This window comes from Delphinus delphis, chromosome 8 (assembly GCF_949987515.2).
Source record: "Delphinus delphis chromosome 8, mDelDel1.2, whole genome shotgun sequence".
Classification (NCBI taxonomy): Eukaryota; Metazoa; Chordata; class Mammalia; order Artiodactyla; family Delphinidae; genus Delphinus; species Delphinus delphis.
In genome coordinates, this window is record NC_082690.1 from 97,803,858 (window position 1) to 97,822,842 (window position 18,985).

An 18,985-nucleotide genomic window follows, 5' to 3' on the forward strand; every position below is an offset into this window, starting at 1 on the left:
TATTTAGGAAAATTTAGATTATAATCACAACCTCTTTCTAATCCTTGGAATAACAAAGAATCAATTGTTAATTTTTTTTTTTTTTTGGTGGACTTACAATTTTTCAGACAAATTCAGTGAGAATGCCATGTGACACCTTTGATTTTTTGCAGTTACTTTTGCAAAACTCTTTTAGGACCCACGGTTCTCCCAAGGACTCTCTTTGTACCACACTGTTCTTATCAGTTGTGTTCAGAAGAATCTATTTTGTCATCTTTTGTTGATGTTCTCTTTAACTGTTAACTGAAAAAAATTTCTAGATTCTCAGTTGTCAATGGCTTCGCAGTGGTGCAAGCAATTCTTTAACATTCATCAACTTCATACAATCCTGCATCTCTTGTAAGGATAATTTCACTATTAAAAACATTTATTTATTTATTTGGTTGCACTGGGTCTTAGTTGTGGCAGGCGGATTCCTTAGTTGCAGCTTGTGGGCTCCTTAGTTGTGGCTCACTGGCTCCATAGTTGAGGCATGCAGGCTCCTTAGTTGTGACATGCGAACTCTCAGTTGCGGCATGCACGTGGGATCTAGTTCCCTGACCAGGGATCGAACTCAGCCCCCCAGCATTGGGAGCACGGAGTCTTAACTACTATGCCACTGGGGAAGTCCCAGGATAATTTCAGTTTGCAATTAATTTTTTACTGTACTTGCATTATGTTGTCAGATGTTAACAATATCCACTATCAACAAGTGACTGATACCAGCAAAGATGCTGACCATCGGGCAGGATAGATACGAGAATTAAACAAATAGAAACATGTATGGGGTCTGATTTTGTAAGTAGTCAGTTCATTAGTAAGTATATTCACATTATGGTGACTTTTGCTTCTATACGCAACCTTGCCACTGGAGATTTAGAGAATAAATATTTGGATTATAAATGAAAGCAAAGGAGAAAGCGAGCACAAAAAGGAGTGAAAGCACAGAGGAAGTAAAAACAGAAGCAGCAGCAGGAGTACAAGTAAATCCATTTAAGAGTTGGGGACCCATGTTATTCGATCTCTTCATGGAACCACAATCAAAGTACAGATCGGCAACCAGATGTCATTAATATAGGAATTTCAATATTTTCTTTAGTCTTTAAGGTAACTTAAAAACGATCCAGGGGCTTCCCTGATGGTGCAGTGGTTGGGAATCCACCTGCCAATGCAGGGGATACGGGTTCGAGCCCTGGTCCGGGAGGATCCCGCATGCCGTGGAGCAACTAAGTCCATGCGCCACATCTACTGAGCCCGCGAGCCACAGCAACTGAAGCCTGCATGTCTAGGACTTGTGCTCCGCAACGGGAGAGGCCACCGCAATGAGAAGCCTGCGCACCGCAACAAAGAGTAGCCTCTGCTTGCCGCAACTAGAGAAAGCCCGCGCACAGCAACGAAGACCCAACACAGCCAAAAGTAAATAAAATAAAATAAATTTAAAAAAACAAAACAAAACAAATGATCCAACTCATAGCCCACAGTAACATTTTTCAATAACAAAACATCTTTCTTATTTTCCCCTCAATATCCTTACAGCAAGTGGTTGCTCTAGGTCTCCTAAGCTAACAAACTCCCAGATTCTCCCCAGAGCCCCATCTTCTCAGTTTTCTGTTTCTTCATTCCTCCAACAGTGTGGGCTCAACTCTCCTTGATGAATCCAAAGGACAAGAAGATCAAGACAGCTGCCACAAATGTGTAGTAACAGGACAATAAGGACAATTCACAAAAGCTGCCATATCAGGAGAATGATCTCTCAATCCCAGGGTTTCCTCCTTTGTAGAAATATGTCTGGATAGAAGAGATGAAGCGGTGGCGATTCATGGTCATCTGATTTATTGAAAATGACTACAGCAAAGTCAACGAGAGGTGAAACAGGCTTATAATATCCAAGAATTTCTTGAGGTTGCAGGAGCAGTATATCCCCTACTATTTATAACCCAAGTCTACTGACTTATGATCTGAGTTTAAAGTCTCCCAAGCTCCTCCTCAGACATTCCATAAGGTGGAGCTAGGTAGACTATGAGTTGCTTCACCTTTTCTACCTCACCAGCTTTTGCCAAAATAGTAACGAGAGCTCAAAATCAAGGCAACTGGGAGCGGAGCATGTGTAACCACATCTCAGATGGGTCCTCCCTGCTAAAACTGGCTCATTTTATTTTTCTAGCTGTAGGAATGTAAACACATTGCAGTCCCTCCTTCCTATTACAGTTTTTTTCTGTAAAAACCTCCCCTGATTTCACTGACTTAACACATCCCATTTCTACTAATTATACTTGGTACATGTTCCTCCTCCAATAAAATAGATTTCTTTTCTGATCATTACTATCTATTAGCTTACTTCTCTTTAACACGATATATCTTTTCTGCCTTAAAGGTTACTATTACCATCTGTTTCACATCCTCCCCAGCACTTGTTATTGTCTGTATTGCTGTTATAGCTGTTTTAGTGGGTTTGAAGTTGATTCATCCTTTCCATAAATACCCTTTACTAAACGGAGGAAATTCTCTCCTATTTCTAGTTTTCAGAATGTTCTTATCATGAAAGGCCTGATTTTGTCAAATGCTTTTTCTGCATTGATTGAGATGACTGTGTTTTTTTTCCCTTTGTTGTATTAATGTGGTGTGTCACATCAATCTTCTTATGTTGAACCACCCTTGGATTCCTGGAACAAATCTCCCTTGGTCATGGTATATAATCCTTTCCATATGCTGTTGAATTTGGTTTGCTGGTATTTGGTTGAGGATTTTTGCATTTATGTTCATGAGGAACACCAATCTATAGTTTTCTTGTGATGTCTTTGTCTGGCTTTGAATACTGGCTTCATAAGAAGAGCTGGGAAGTGTTTCCTCCTCCTCCTCTGTTTTCAAAGTTTTGAAGCATTAGTGCTATTTCATCTTTAAATGTTTGGTACAATTCAAACAAATCCTGTTAAGCCATCTGGCCCAGGGATTTCTTTGCAGGAAGATTTTAAATTACTAATTCAATTTCTTTGTCATAATCTGAATTTCTTCCTGAATCAGTTTTGATATGTTTTTCTAGCAATTTCTCCTGTTCATCTATGTTGTTTAATTTGCTGACATAAAGTCATTAATAGCATTACCTTGTAATTGTTTTGATTTCTGTAGAGTTGATGCTTGTGTCCCCTTGCATTCCTGATTTCTATAATTTGTGTCTCCTCTCCTTTTTTCTTGGTTGATCTGGCTAAAGTTCTGTCAATTTTGTTAATGTTTCCAAAGGACCAACTTTTGGTTTGATTTTCTGTATTACTTTTCTATTTCACTGATTTCTGTTTTTGTTTTATTTTGTTTTGTTTTTGCGGTACACGGGCCTCTCACTGCTGTGGCCTCTCCCGTTGCAGAGCACGGGCTCCAGACGCGCAGGCTCAGCGGCCATGGCCCACGGGCCCAGCCACTCCGCGGCATGTGGGATCCTCCCGGACCGGGGCACGAACCCGTGTCCCCTGCATCGGCAGGCGGACTCTCAACCACTGCACCACCAGGGAAGCCCTGATTTCTGTTTTTATCTTTATTATTTTCTTCCTTCTGCTCACTTTGGATGTAGTTTGCTCTTATTTTTCTAATTTATTAAGATGGAAGCTTATGTAATTGATTTGAGATCTTTCTTCCTTTTAAATACAGGCATTTAAAGCCAAAAATTTACCTTGCAGTGCTTTGGCTGCATCTCATAAATTTTGATATGTTGTTTTATTTTCACTCAGTTCAAAATATTTTTGAACTCTTATGATTTCTTTAACCCATGGGTTACTTAGAAATGTGTTGTTCAATTTGCAAATATTTGTAGATTTCCCAGATTTCATTCTGTTGTTGATTTCTAATTTAGTTTTGCTGTGATCAGACAATATATTTTGTACGACTTCAATCCTTTTAAATGTGTTAAGACTCGCTTTACAACCTAGTATATGGTATATCCTGGGGAATTTACCATGTGCCCTTGAAAAGAATGTGTATTTTGTTGTTGGGTACAGTGTCCTGAACATTTTTATAAAAGACAGAAATTCTACCGCTAGGATGCCTGCAAATTAATGCAGGAAACCACAGAGTAAATGACAGTCATATGCACATACTACAAAATACTCACTATGGTTCAGGAGGTGGAGAAAAGAAGAGCAAATTACCCAAAGATCCAACATTTGATTTTCAGGAAGGGGAATAACAAGGAAGAAGCTATAAAAAGGACTCAGAACTATTAAGAAAACATAATAACATTTTAAAAAAACGATTGAAAATTTAAAACTGATTGGTCATGAATTTCAGGGCTCCCACTCAGGTTGGTCTGGAAAAGACAGTTTCTTCATCACTAAAATATGACTTTTTGAAAATCACTTTTATTATAGAAAATATATTTATTGTAATTTGGTCATGATTAATCACTCACTGTTCAGTGTGATGACAATACCTGAATCTAACTGATAGACAACTGTGCCTTTTTCTTCTCCTACAATTTTTGGTGCCTTTTCATTTCCTGTAGGTTGATAGAAATATTCTGGTTGAGGTGGAACCCATTCTGAAAGAAGACATTAAAAAGTACAAAATAAGAAATAATACAAAAAAAAAAAAAAGAAATAATACAAAAGGCACTTTATGAGACTGACATGAAATCATAATAATGATTATTCAAATGGCTAGTAGGGTGGAATCAAACCAAATTCCCACCCTAAGTTTCCAGTGTGTTTGTTAATTAATTATGTGTTGCTTCTTTCTATAAAGACTATGGAGAAATTTTTAACAAAAAGCATAGACAACAGAAGTATCAACTTTATTTTTTTAGATTTTTTTGATGTGGACCATTTTAAAAGTCTTTATTGAATTTGTTACAATATTGCTTCTGTTTTATGTTTTTTTTTGCCACTAGGCATGTGGGATATTAGCTCTCCGACCAGGGATCGAATCCACACCCCCAGCATTGGAAGGTGAAGTCTTAACCACTGGACCACCAGGGAAGCCCCAGAAGTATAAACTTTAAATAGAAGACCTAAAAATAAGGCAGAAAGGTCAATATAGTCGTTTCATCAACTCTTCAAAATTTGTCCCTGAGCTCCCGGTCAGGAAAATATGCTCAGCTACATATTTTTTATTAATATAGAGGAATAAGTATATCAGTTTCTTCAGAAGAAACAAAGTTTTTTCATTAACACTCAATTCTGAAAGATTTCTCATATGACACTTGGGTGACTTCTCAATATCATTTTAAGTACAGTAGCCAGTGATGAAAGCCAAGGGCATATATAAAGACACAACTTAAATTCAACAGTACATCAAAAGAATCACACACCATGATCAGTGGGATTTACTCCAGGGATGCAAGGGATGCAAAATGTGCCCCCCAACAATTTCCAAACACCCTAAGGGCAGTTCTGTCCCCAGTTAAGACACTGAGCCAATCCTTGTATCTTCAGCTTCATCTCTTTTCTTTCATGTTGAAGGCTTCATGGTTACCCAAACATGTCTTGTTCTTTTTCTGTTTCCTCTAACTGGAATACTTTGCTTTGATCCTTTCAATTGGATCACTTCTAACTCATCCTTCAGATTTCAGCTTCTGTGTCAACTTCTCTTGGAAACCCTCACTGAACTTCCAGGTTGGGGTTAAGTGTTCCCAGAGGGACCAAGTGCTATGCAACTGCCTGGTTCTATCTTTAACTTCCTCACTAGTCTGTGAGCTCTGAGTGTCTCCATTTGCTCATCACTATATCTCTAACACCAAGCACTATACTTAGCATATGGTAGATGCTTAATGAATATACAATGAATGAATATTATAAGAGGAAAGTGAGAAAATAAGAAACATCCAGTTGTTTATCAGCAGTCTTAAGCAGAGACATGAGTGTTCCAGCAATCATAAAAGTCCCCACTTCTGAAAATCCTTCATAAAATGAAGGCTAAAGATTGTACTTGCATCAAAAACTCAAAGATCAACTCAATCAATCAACTCAATCAACTCAATCAACTCAAAATATGATTAAAAAATAGTAGGGCTGGGCTTCCCTGGTGGCGCAGTGGTTGGGAGTCCGCCTGCCGATGCAGGGGACACGGGTTCGTGCCCCAGTCCGGGAAGATCCCACATGCCGCGGAGTGGCTGGGCCCGTGAGCCATGGCCGCTGAGCCTGCGCGTCCGGAGCCTGTGCTCCACAACGGGAGAGGCCACAACAGTGAGAGGCCCGCGTACCGCAAAAAAAAAAAAAAAAAAGTAAACGTTTCTGAGAATCTGAAAAAGATTTTATATATATATATATATATACACATATACATATATACATATATATATATATATATATATATATATATATATAACTGAATCACTGGGCTATACATTTGAAACATGACCTTATAAGTCAATTAAACTTCAATAAAATTTTTTTAAAATTTTTTCTTCTTAGGACCTGTGCAGAAGGGGAGAGGCAGCACATTGAAAGGAGGGCCCCTCTGGAGTGTGGAGTTCCAGAGTTTCGAGGGAAAATAAATATTCAGCTCAGAGAGGTCTAGCACTTTCCCCAGTGACTCATTATCAGCAAGTGGCAGATGGAACCAGGTTTCCTGACTTTCACTGTAGTGGGTCACTGTGTCTGAGAGTGATTAGAATAAATTAAGCAAGTGAACAAAGAAAATTACCTACTGGGTCAATGAAAACCAACTTCTTTCCTCAAAGGAGTGGTTTATGTTTTGAAAAGTACCTTAGGGGGGAGACCTTCAAGATGGCAGAGGAGTAAGACGTGGAGATCACCCTCCTCCCCACAAATACATAAGAAATATATCTACATGTGGAACAGCTCCTAGAGAACTCCTACTGAAGGCTGGCAGAAGACCTCAGACTTCCCAAAAGCCGTGTGACTGAGAGGGTCTTGGTGCTCTGGCCGGGTGTCAGGCCTGTGCCCCTGAGGTGGGAGAGCCAACTTCAGGACATTGGTCCACCAGAGACCTCCCAGCTCCATGTAATATGAAACGGCGAAAACTCTCCCAGAGATCTCCATCTCAATGCTAAGATCCAGCTCCACTCAATAACCAGCAAGCTACAGCGCTGGACACCCTATGCCAAACAACTAGCAAGACAGGAACACAACCCCACCCATTACCAAAGAGGCTGCCTAAAATCATAATAAGGTCACAGACACCTCAAAACACACCACCGGACGCAGTCCTGCCCACTAGAAAGACAAGACCCAGCCTCATCCATCAGAACACAGGCACCAGTCCCCTCTACCAGGAAGCCTACACAACCCACTGAACCAACCTTAGCCACTGGGGACAGACACCAAAAACAACGGGAACTACGAACCTGCAGCCTGCGAAAAGGAGACCCCAAACACAGTAAGTTAAGCAAAATGAGAAGGCAGAAAAACACACAGCAGATGAAGAAGCAAGGTAAAAACCCACCAGACCAAACAAATGAAGAGGAAATAGGCAGTCTACCTGAAAAAGAATTCAGAGTAATGATAGTAAAGATGATCCAAAATCTTGGAAATACCATGGAGAAAATACAAGAAACGTTTAACAAGGACCTAGAAGAACTAAAGAGCAAACACACAAGGATGAACAACACAATAAATGAAATTAAAATTCTCTAGAAGGAATCAATAGCAAAATAACTGAGGCAGAAGAACGGATAAGTGACCTGGAAGATAAAATAGTGGAAATAACTACCGTAGAGCAGAATAAAGAAAAAAGAATGAAAAGAATTGAGGACACTCTTAGAGACCTCTGGGACAACATTAAATGCACCAACATTTGAATGATAGGGGTCCCAGAAGAAGAAGAGAAAAAGAAAGGAACTGAGAAAATATTTGAAGAGTTATAGTTGAGAACTTCCCTAATATGGGAAAGGAAATAGTCAATCAAGTCCAGGAAGCATAGAGAGTCCCATACAGGATAAATCCAAGGAGAAACACGCCAAGACACATTTTTTTTTTTTTTTTTTTGCGCTACGAGGGCCTCTCACTGCTGTGGCCTCTCTCGCTGCAGAGCACAGGCTCCGGACGCGCAGGCCCAGCGGCCATGGCTCACGGGCCCAGCCGTTCCACGGCACATGGGATCCTCCCAGACCGGGGCACGAACCCGCGTCCCCTGCATCGGCAGGCGGACTCTCAACCACTGCGCCACCAGGGAAGCCCCAAGACACATATTAATCAAACTATCAAAAATTAAATACAAAGAAAAAATATTAAAAGCAGCAAGGGAAAAACAACAAATAACATACAAGGGAATCCCCATAAGGTTAACAGCTGATCTTTCAGCAGAAACTGTGCAAGCCAGAAGGGAGTGGCAGGACATATTTAAAGTGATGAAAGGGAAAAACCAACAACCAAGATTACTCTACCCAGCAAGGATCTCATTCATATTTGACAGAGAAATTAAAACCGTTACAGTCAAGCAAAAGCTAAGAGAATTCAGCACCACCAAACCAGCTTTACAACAAATGCTAAAGGAACTTCTCTAGGCAGGAAACACAAGACAAGGAAAAGACCTACAATAGCAAACCCAAAACAATTAAGAAAATAGTAATAGGAACATACATATTGATAATTACCTTAAATGTAAATGGATTAAATGCTCCCACCAAAAACACAGACTGGCTGAATGGATACAAAAACAAGACCCGTATATATGCTGTCTACAAGAGACCCACTTCAGACCTAGGGACACATACAGACTGAAAGCGAGGGGATGGAAAAAGATATTCCATGCAAAAGGAAATCAAAAGAAAGCTGGAGTAAGTAGCAATTCTCATATCAGACAAAATAGACTTTAAAATAAAGACTATTCCAAGAGACAAAGAAAGACACTACATAACGATCAAAGGATCAATCCAAGAATAAGATACAACAATTGTAAATATTTATGCACCCAACATAGGAGCACCTCAATACATAAAGCAAATGCTAACAGCATAAAAGGGGAAATCGACAGTAACACAATAATAGTAGGGCACTTTAACACCCCACTTTCACCAATGGACAGATCATCCAAAATGAAAATAAATAAGGAAACACAAGCTTTAAATGATACATTAAACAAGATGGACTTAACTGACATTTATAGGACATTCCATCCAAAAATAACAGAATACACTTTCTTCTCAAGTGGTCACGGAACACTCTCCAAGCTACATCACATCTTGGGTCACAAATCAAGCCTACGTAAATTTAAGAAAACTGAAATCGTGGGCTTCCCTTGTGGCACAGTGGTTGAGAGTCCACCTGCTGATGCAGGGGACACGGGCTCGTGCCCCGCTCTGGGAAGATCCCACGTGCCATGGAGCGGCTGGGCCCATGAGCCATGGCCGCTGAGCCTGTGCGTCCGGAGCATGTGCTCCGTGATGGGAGAGGCCACAACTGTGAGAGGCCCGCGTACTGCAAAAAAAAAACAACAAAAAAACTGAAATCGTATCAAGTATCTTTTCCAACCACAATGCTATGAGACTCGATATCAATTACAGGAAAAAAATCTGTAAAACATATAAACACATGGAGGCTAAACAATACACTACTTAATAACCAAGAGATCACTGAAGAAATCAAAGAGGAAATAAAAAAATACCTAGAAACAAATGACAATGAAAACACGACCACCCAATATCTATGGGATGCAGCAAAAGCAGTTCTAAGAGGGAAGTTTATAGCAATACAATCCTACCTCAAGAAACAAGAAACATCTCAAATAAACAACCTAACCTTACATCTAAAGAAATTAGAGAAAGAAGAACAAAAAACCCCCAAAGTTAGCAGAAGGAAAGAAATCATAAAGTTCAGATCAGAAATAAATGAAAAAGAAATGAAGGAAACGATAGCAAAGATCAATAAAACTAAAAGCTGGTTCTTTGAGAACATAAACAAAATTGATAAACCATTAGCCAGACTCATCAAGAAAAAACGGGTGAAGGGTCAAATCAATAGAATTAGAAATGAAAAAGGAGAAGTAACAACTGACACAACAGAAATACAAAGGATCATGAGAGATTACTACAAGCAACTAAATGCCAATAAAATGGACAACCTGGAAGAAATGGACAAATTCTTAGAAAAGCACAACCTTCTGAGACTGAACCAGGAAGAAATAGAAAATATAAACAGACCAATCACAAGCACTGAAATTGAGACTGTGATTAAAAATCTTCCAACAAACAAAAGCCCAGGACCAGATGGCTTCACAGGCAAATTCTATCAAACATTTAGAGAAGAGTTAACACGTATCCTTCCTAAACTCTTCCAAAATATAGCAGAGGGAGGAACACTCCCAAACTCATTCTACGAGGCCACCATCACCCTGATAGCAAAACCAGACAAAGACGTCATGAAGAAAGAAAACTACAGGCCAATATCACTGATGAACGTAGATGCAAAAATCCTCAATGAAGTACTAGCAAACAGAATCCAACAGCACATTAAAAGGATCATATATGATAATCAAGTGGGGTATATCCCAGGAATGCAAGGATTCTTCAATATACGCAAATCAATCAATGTGATAAACCATATTAACAAATTGAAGAAGAAAAACCATATGATCATCTCAATAGATGCAGAAGAAGCTTTTGACAAAATTCAACACACATTTATGATAAAAATCCTCCAGAAAGTAGGCATAAAGGGAACTTATCTCAACATAATAAAGGCCATATATGACATACCCACAGCCAATATCATTCTCAATGGTGAAAAACTGAAACCATTTCCTTTAAGATCAGGAACAAGACAAGGTTGTCCACTCTCACTACTATTATTCAACACAGTTTTGGAAGTTTTAGCCACAGCAATCACAGAAGAAAAAGAAATAAAAGGAATCCAAATTGGAAAAGAAGTAAAGTTGACACTGTTTGCAGATGATATGATATTATACATACAGAATCCTAAAGATGCTACCAGAAAACTACTAGAGCTAATCAATGAATTTGGTAAAGTACTAGGACACAAAATTAATGCACAGAAATCTCTTGCATTCCTGTACACTAATGATGAAAAATCTGAAAGAGAAATTCAGGAAACACTCCCATTTACCACTGCAACGAGAAGAATAAAATACCTAGGAAGAATCCTACCTAAGGAGACAAAAGATCTGTATGAGGAAAATCATAAGGCACTGATGAAAGAACTTAAAGATGATACAAACAGATGGAAAGATATACCATGTTCTTGGAATGGAAGAATCCAAGATTGTGAAAATGACTCTACTACCCAAAACAATCCACAGATTCAATGCACTCCCTATCAAACTACCAATGGCATTTTTCACAGAACTAGAACAAAAAATTTCACAATCTGTATGGAAACACAAAAGACCCCGAAGAGCCAAAGCAATCTCGAGAACGAAAAATGGAGCTGGAGGAATCAGGCTCCCTGGCTTCAGACTATACTACAAAGCTACAGTAATCAAGACAGTATGGTACTGGCACAAAAACAGAAAGATAGATCAATGGAACAGGATAGAAAGCCCAGAGATAAACCCACGCACATATGGTCACCTTATCTTTGATAAAGGAGGCAGGAATGTACAGTGGAGAAAGGACAGCCTCTTCAGTAAGTGGTGCTGGGAAAATTGGACAGGTACATGTAAAAGTATGAGATTAGATCACTCCCTAACACCATACACAAAAATAAGCTCAAAATGGATTGAAGACCTAAATGTAGGGCCAGAAACTATCAAACTCTTAGAGGAAAACACAGGCAGAACACTCTATGACATAAATCACAGCAAGATCCTTTTTACCCACCTCCCAGAGAAATGGAAATAAAAACAAAAATAAACAAATGGGACCTAATGAAACTTCAAAGCTTTTGCACAGCAAAGGAAACCATAAACAAGACCAAAAGACAACCCTCAGAATGGGAGAAAATATTTGCAAATGAAGCAACTGACAAAGGATTAATTTCCAAAATTTACAAGCAGCTCATGCAGCTCAATAACAAAAAAACAAACAACCCCATCCAAAAATGGGCAGAAGACCTAAATAGACATTTCTCCAAAGAAGATATACAGACTGCCAACAAACACATGAAAGAATGCTCAACATCATTAATGATTAGAGAAATGCAAATCAAAACTACAGTGAGATATCATCTCACACCAGTCAGAATGGCCATCATCAGAAAATCTAGAAACAATAAATGCTGGAGAGGGTGTGGAGAAAAGGGAACACTCTTGCACTGTTGGTGCAAGCCACTATGGAGAACAGTATGGAGGAAGGAAGTATGGAGGAAGGGACAGTATAGTTTCCTTAAAAAACTACAAATAGGGCTTCCCTGGTGGCGCAGTTGTTGAGAGTCCACCTGCCGATGCAGGGGATACGGGTTCGTGCCCTGGTCCAGGAAGATCCCACATGCCGCGGAGCAGCTGGGCCCGTGAGCCATGGCCGCTGGGCCTGCGCGTCCGGAGCCTGTGCTCCGCAACGGGAGAGGCCACAACAGTGAGAGGCCCGCATAGTGCAAAAAAAAAAAAAAAAAAAAAAAAAACTACAAATAGAACTACCATATGACCCAGCAATCCCACTACTGGGCATATACCCTGAGAAAACCATAATTCAAAAAGAGTCATGTACCAAAATGTTCATTGCAGCTCTATTTACAATAGCCCGGAGATGGAAACAACCTAAGTGCCCATCGTCGGATGAATGGATGTGGCACATATATACAATGGAATATTACTCAGCCATAAAAAGAAACGAAATTGAGCTATTTGTAATGAGGTGGATAGACCTAGAGTCTGTCATACAGAGTGAAGTAAGTCAGAAAGAGAAAGACAAATACCGTATGCTAACACATATATATGGAATTTAAGAAAAGAAAAAGGTCATGAAGAACCTAGGGGTAAGACAGGAATAAAGACACAGACCTACTAGAGAACGGACTTGAGGATATGGGGAGGGGGAAGGGTGAGTTGTGACAAAGAGAGAGGCAAGGACATATATACATTACCAAACGTAAGGTAGATAGCTAGTGGGAAGCAGCTGCATAGCACAGGGAGATCAGCTCGGTGCTTTGTGACCGCCTGGAGGGGTGGGATAGGGAGGGTGGGAGGGAGGGAGATGCAAGAGGGAAGAGATATGGGAACATATGTATATGTATAACTGATTCACTTTGTTATAAAGTAGAAACTAACGCACCATTGTAAAGCAATTATACCCCAATAAAGATGTTAAAAAAAAAAAAGACAGTATGGTACTGGCACAAAAACAGAAATAGTGATCAATGGAACAGGATAGAAAGCCCAGAGCTAAAGCCACGCACATATGGTCACCTTATCTTTGACAAAGGAGGCGAGAGCATACAATGGAGAAAAGACAGCCTCTTCAATAAGCAGTGCTGGGAAAACTGGACAGCTACATGTAAAAGAATGAAATTAGAACACTTCCTAACATCATATCAAAAATAAACTCAAAATGGATTAAAGACCTAAATGTAAGGCCAGACACTATAAAGCTCTTGCAGGAAAACATAGGCAGAACAGTCTGTGACATAAATCAGAGCAAGATCCTTTTTGACCCACCTCCTACAGAAATGGAAATAAAAACAAAAATAAACAAATGGGACCTAATGAAACTTAAAAGCTTTTGCACAGAAAGGAAACCATAAGATGAAAAGACAACCCTCAGAATGTGAGAAAATATTTGCAAATGAAGCAACTGACAAAGGATTAATCTCCAAAATTTATAAGCAGCTTATGCAGCTCAGTATCAAGAACACAAATAACCCTATCCAGAAATGGGCAGAAGACCTAAACAGACATTTTTCCAAAGAAGATATACAGATTGCCAACAAACACATGAAAGGATGCTCAACATCACTAATCATTAAAGAAATGCAAATCAAAACTACAGTGAGGTATCACCTCACACCAGTCAGAATGGCCATCATCAAAAAGTCTACAAACAATATAGAGAGGGTGTGGAGAACAGGGAACCCTCCTACATTGTTGCTGGGAATGTCAGTTGGTGCAGCCACTATGGAGAACAGTATGGAGGCTCCTTATAAATTAACAATAGAACTACCATATGACCCAGCAATCTCACTCCTGGGCATATATCTGGAGAAAACCTTAATTTGAAATGATACATGCACCCCAATGTTCACTGCAGCACTATTTACAATAGCCAGGACATGGAAGCAACCTAAAGTCCATCAACAGAGGAATGGATAAAGAAGATGTGGATATATATACACAATGGAATATTACTCAGCCATAAAAAAGAATATTACTCAGCCATAAAAATAATGCCATTTGCAGCAACATGGATGGACCACCATATTGAATGAAGTCAGACACAGAAAGACAAATATCATATGATACCGCTCATATGTGGAATAAAAAAAAAGGGGTACAAATGAACTTATTTACAAAACAGAAGTAGAGTCACGGATGTAGAAAACAAACTTATGGTTACCAGAGGATAAGTGGGGGAAGGGACAAATTGGGAGATTTGGACTGACATATACACACATAATACACACATATTATACATAAAATAGGTAACTAATAAGGACCTGCTGTATAGCACGGGGAACTCTACTCAATACTCTGTAATGGCCTATATGGGAAAAGAATCTAAAAATAAAAGAGTGGATATATGTATATGTATAACTGATTCACTTTGCTGTACACCTGAAACTAACACAACATTGTAAATCAACCATATTCCAATAAAAATTTTTTAAAAATTTGGTTGATATAGTTGGAAACTCTTCTGTCGCTATGAGGGTAAATCTTAAAAGTTCTCATCACAAGAAAAAAACGTAACCATGTGAGTTGATGGATGTTAACCAGACTTACTGTGAAAGTCATTTTGCAATATATATTGTACACCTTAAACTAATACGATGTTTTATGTCAATTATATCTCAATAAAACCGTGGGGAAAAAACCAGTAAAAACTACATTCTGGTATTATATACATGGTGTTCATCAATTTTACCAAAGCTGGTAAAAATACAACTTTTATAAAACTCAACCAAACATACTGAAATGGGAATAATCTAGAAAACAGATTTAAGTATTGATATATTTTGGCCTCTAGAAAGGTATCCTCCCATTCCAATAAACTCAGAAGCATTCTAGTTTATACATTAGTGTAACTTTTGACTTTGGTGAGTGTATACCAGTTTCCCAGAGCTTAAACATGTTAAGGGTGAGCTAACAGATGGTGAATCTGTCCCGTCTTGTACTGTGGTATGTAGAACTTAAAACTGTAATATAGTCTGTCAGAACGGCAAGACCATGACACGTAAGTCACATTACCAATATGATGAATGTTCTCCTTGATGACTTCACATTCTATTGGCCATCTTGGAGCCTGCAGTGGCCCACTGCTGGAGAAAAAAGCAAAGAGATCTCGGGGTTCTCGAAGACGTGAGTTTACTTCACCAAGGTCATCATGAAGAAGCTGTCTGCTCTTAAGAAGTGGTGAACTCAGCATAAGGGAATCTGCCAAAGGGAAAGGGAATGAGTGAACAGTTTCCTCTTCTTCCTTGGGAACTTTACTGCTCAACTGTAACAAATATGTAAGTTTAAGCACTGTATTAATATATTAGCACAGATACGCAATCCTATGACATGTTTCTCCTTCAAAGAGATTTAGTACGGGATGACAGCATCAAAACTATAAAACGTTAAGTTAAAGTTCTGCCTTAGTCTGTTAAACATTTAAATGTAAAGCTTTAGAGTAAGTTAGAAGAAACTTTTTTCTTTTTTTTAAATCAATGTTAATGGGTCAAAGACATTTCAACAGTGGGTTACAAATAAAAGTTACTTAACGTGTGTTGTTATTTTTGTCTAGAGAGAGGCAAAAAAGAAAACTTTCAATTCAACCACTAGCGTTTTAGAAAAAAAGGACATAAAACTTTATTAACTACAGTGAAACAATCTACAAATTACATTTCAAGTTCATAATATAACCATTCAAAGGACAGAGAGACTTACAAAACAGGGAGGTGGATAGGGGCAGAGGAGTGAGCAGGGGCAGAAGAGAGAGAAGAGTTCTTGGGAAATAAAGAATGGAAAAAAAGGGAGGAAAACAAGCGCGTTCAAGGACAAAGGGGGAAAAAAAGGAAATGAGAGGAAGAATGAAAAGAAAGGGAAAGAGGAAAGAAAGGCTGAAGGCCCCTAGGGTAGTAACTCCCAGCTCTGGTGGGGAGAGCAGGAGGGAGAGACATTTCCTTACAGGAGTTTCCGTTTTCTGGTCTGGAAGGACATGAAACACCTCTGCTTACAGCTTCTATCTGTCTGTGCACAGTTGAAGATAGACTGGTAGGCCCTAGAAAGGGGAAGGAAGAGGTATGGTTGGTCCGATGGATCTTTCTTTTTCCTGCCCGTGTCCCCTATACCTTTCCATCCCCCGCCCCCACTTTGGGCCCCTGCATTTCTGTGTCTAAAATATTTCCCCCACTGTTTAATGCAGGGGGAAAAGGCAACAAACATTTGAAAAGATGGCAAAGCTGCTCAATCTCACTCATAAAGAAATGTAAATCAAAATGACAAGGAGATAACAGTTTTTTACCTAACAGACAGGAAAAACATTTATGTGTTTTCACACTCACCCTGGCAAAGGTGTAAGTAAACAAGTACTCTCATAACTTGCTGACAAAAAGGCAAATTGGTGCAAACTTTCTGGAAAGCAATTTGGCAATGTCTAGTAAGATCTAAAACACCCAAACCCTTGATTCGGCAATCCCATTGCTAGAAATTACTTTATAGATTTTCTTAACAAAAGCTCGTCAAGATACATATACGAAGATGCTCACTGCAGTAACGGTCAAATAATAAAAATGTGCAAACAACCAAAGCATCCAACAAAAGGGAAGTTAAAATAATTATGACATGTTAATGAGATGGAATACTGTAGGTGCTCTAAAAAGAATGAGGTAGATGCTTCTTGTGCTCATATGAAAAGGCTCTATTTTTAAACAAAAAAAATCAAAGATTATGTATAGGATCCCTATGAGCAATTAAGAAGAAAAGATATATAGGCACTTGAGGATATATCTTCTTTTTCCTGAAAAGAATGATTACAATAGTGGCTATATTAAGGGTGGGGCAGGGAGAGCTCTTAATTTCCTTTTGTGTTTTTCTCCTACCATTTGAATTTTCTAAGCTTATACATATATTTCCTTTTCTTTCTTTTTTGGTTTCTTTCCTCCGTTCGTTTGTTCCTTCCTTTCCTTCTCTTCTCTTTTTTTTTTTTTTTTTTGAAACAAGCACATTATAACTCATTCCTTTTTTACCTCCTTTGTACTTTTCTGGTTTAAAAAAACAACAATAACAACATAATAAATGCTTTGCTACAAAGATAAAGAAAAATATCTTCCTCACTCCAATGATCAAAACGGGGGGAAAAAAGTGTCAGGTTATCAGTTATACTCTAAAATTCATCTACATTGTTGTGTCACCTCTAGCAGCTGTCTTTGCATTTTACATTTTTTTATTATATTAAGACTGGCAATTGTTTCTTATCGATGTTATTTCAAGTGTCAGCAAATGGGGCAGGAGGAAGCTGAAGGGGGGTGGTCGGCTGGCTCCTGAGCCATTCCATCTTAACAGTCTCCTTTGCTCAACCCTTGCCTTTCTATTCCCTGCCAGGAGCTCTGGGACACAGAATGGAAAAGGCTTCTGGGCACTGGGATGAGCAAAAATATAAGATACATATTTGAAAATGAAAATGGAATTGCTACATCAAAGGTTAAGTACCATTTTACATTTTCCACCTATTGCCAAACTGCCTTTCTAAAAAATCTTATCTATTCACATTCCTAACAGCAGTGTGGGAGTGTTCTCCCACCTCCTGACCGAAAAAAAAATATTTTTTGCCCAAATCTCATAATTTAAAAATGGTACCTTGACATATTGATTTGTATCTTTAATTAGAGGTGAAATTGAGCATCTTTTCATAAAGCTTGTTGACTGTGTTTTCTTTTCTATGAACTCCTTGCTCATGTCCTTTGTCCATTATTCTATTTGGTCATCTTTTACATATTGATTTGTAAGTGTTGTTATGTTAAGGAAATTAACCCTTTGACATATTTGTCACAAAATTTTTTTCCAATTATTTTCCTTTACTAATGGTATTTTTTCTATACAGAAATTTAAATTTTTGCTGTAAAAATTATCAGTGTTATATTTTATGGCTTTTGGGTCTTATGTCATTCATAGATTTTTAACTAGAAAAGGGACACAATCAGATTTGCACATAAAAAAGAACACTGCTGTGTGGAAAATGGATTGGAAGGGGGCATCATGGAACAAGAGAAGCCAAGAGACCAATTATGAGGCTGTTTCAATAGTGAGATGATGGTAGCTGGGGGAGGGTTGGGGTGGGGGAAGGATGTGCAGTAAAGAGAAGTGAACTGATGTTTGGTTGGATATGTACTGAGGGAGAAATTCAACTGCATTCCTACCCTTGGATTCCAGAAGAAACTTGTGGAATCCCTGTAAAAAATTATTTTTGCTTAAGCTGGCTGGAATTGGTTTCCACCACTCTTACGCAAAGAGCCTTAACAAATATATCCACCAAAACTGCATGAAAAAAAATCAATGTGTTACTCTTGACCAAGGCGTTCTAACAAATTTTCTAATAATTTGGAGGAAGATCATCCAGAATGCACAGTATTTTTTTTTTTTTTTTTTTTTTGCGGTACGCGGGCCTCTCACTGTTGTGGCCTCTCCCGTTGCGGAGCACAGGCTCCGGATGCGCAGGCTCAGCGGCCATGGCTCACGGGCCCAGCCGCTCCGCAGCATGTGGGATCTTCCCGGACCGGGGCACGAACCCGTGTCTTCTGCATCGGCAGGCGGACTCTCAACCACTGCGCCACCAGGGAAGCCCCCAGAATGCACAGTATTTTAATTTAAAACTACAAAATCCAAAGCAGATCTAGAGAGAATATTTTTTTGTTTTGTTATTTTTCTTTTCATTTAAAAATTTCTTTCTTTGTTTTTTAAGAGAGAACATTTTTTAAAAATTTTATTTATTTATTTT

At 38.8% G+C, this 18,985-nt stretch overlaps 1 protein-coding gene across 2 annotated transcripts in view; it reads right to left on the reverse strand.

Moving 5' to 3' along the window:
* The window catches only part of AGBL2 (AGBL carboxypeptidase 2), a 41,499-nt gene that overhangs the window by 19,512 nt on the left and 3,002 nt on the right, over positions 1 to 18,985 (reverse strand). Inside the window, exons 4-6 of one of the 2 annotated variants that reach the window (XM_060018908.1) lie at positions 16,178 to 16,270; positions 15,256 to 15,441; positions 4,436 to 4,543 (exon numbers count right to left, since the gene is read on the reverse strand). In XM_060018908.1, the coding sequence (XP_059874891.1) occupies positions 4,436 to 4,543; positions 15,256 to 15,441; positions 16,178 to 16,270 (387 nt within the window). The remainder of the gene's footprint in view (positions 1 to 4,435; positions 4,544 to 15,255; positions 15,442 to 16,177; positions 16,271 to 18,985) is intronic. The other variant, XM_060018909.1, reaches the window with a different exon arrangement.